Below are 658 nucleotides of genomic sequence, written 5' to 3'. Positions count from 1 at the left end.
AGGCAGGGGCTCCCCTCACCCCCAAAAAACCCTGCCCTCTGGCGAGGACGGCGTCCCCCCTCACCCAGCAGCCTGACTTCTTGCAAGTAGGGTGCCCTCACCCACCCCAGCACCCTGCCCCTTTGCAGGAAGGACGGTGACCCCCACCCAACACTCTGCCCCCTTGCAAGGAGAGGTGTCCTCCATCCAGGACCCTACTTTATTTTTTTTCCCCTCCCCAAGGAGGAGAGTACCCGTCAACCCACCCCCTTTCCAAGGAGGTTGTCCTGCTCACTTGCAAGGCAGATACCCCCCACCCCAGCCCCTCTGAGAGAAAGAGAGTGCCCTGCCAGCACCCAGTCCCCTTGCAGCAAGGAGGATAAGCCCCCAACACTCCGTCCCCTCGCAAGGAGGACGCCCCCCGCCCCCCCCCGCGCTGCCCCCTCCCCAGCACCTACCTCGTCTTAGAGGACAGGAAAGCAAGTTTGATTAATCCATAGGTAAACAACTGGATGCTCTCCTTGGCTATGCTGGCCACTCTGAGCCTGTGCTCTAGGATGTGCAGTTCCATCTTTTCCTCTTTCTCATTTGTAGTTCATCTATCCCTGGGGTTTATGTTGTGTTTTTGAATGGGAAGGGGGAGGAGGGGGGGGGCTGTTATTGTCAGTGCCTTTTTTTT

At 58.4% G+C, this 658-nt stretch overlaps 1 protein-coding gene across 1 annotated transcript in view; it reads right to left on the bottom strand.

Annotated features, from left to right (window-relative positions):
• Positions 1–652, bottom strand: part of GATSL2 (GATS protein like 2) — a 139,151-nt gene extending 138,499 nt beyond the window's left edge. Inside the window, exon 1 of the mRNA XM_008634495.2 lies at positions 438–652. Within this exon, the coding sequence (XP_008632717.1) occupies positions 438–550 (113 nt within the window). The 5' untranslated portion in view covers positions 551–652. The remainder of the gene's footprint in view (positions 1–437) is intronic.
• Between the last annotated feature and the right edge of the window lie 6 nt (positions 653–658).

This window comes from Corvus brachyrhynchos, unplaced genomic scaffold, assembly GCF_000691975.1.
Source record: "Corvus brachyrhynchos isolate BGI_N302 unplaced genomic scaffold, ASM69197v1 scaffold15, whole genome shotgun sequence".
NCBI classification, from domain to species: Eukaryota; Metazoa; Chordata; class Aves; order Passeriformes; family Corvidae; genus Corvus; species Corvus brachyrhynchos.
The sequence above is the reverse complement of the archived record's forward strand: the minus strand, read 5'-3'. Positions and strand labels throughout refer to the sequence as shown.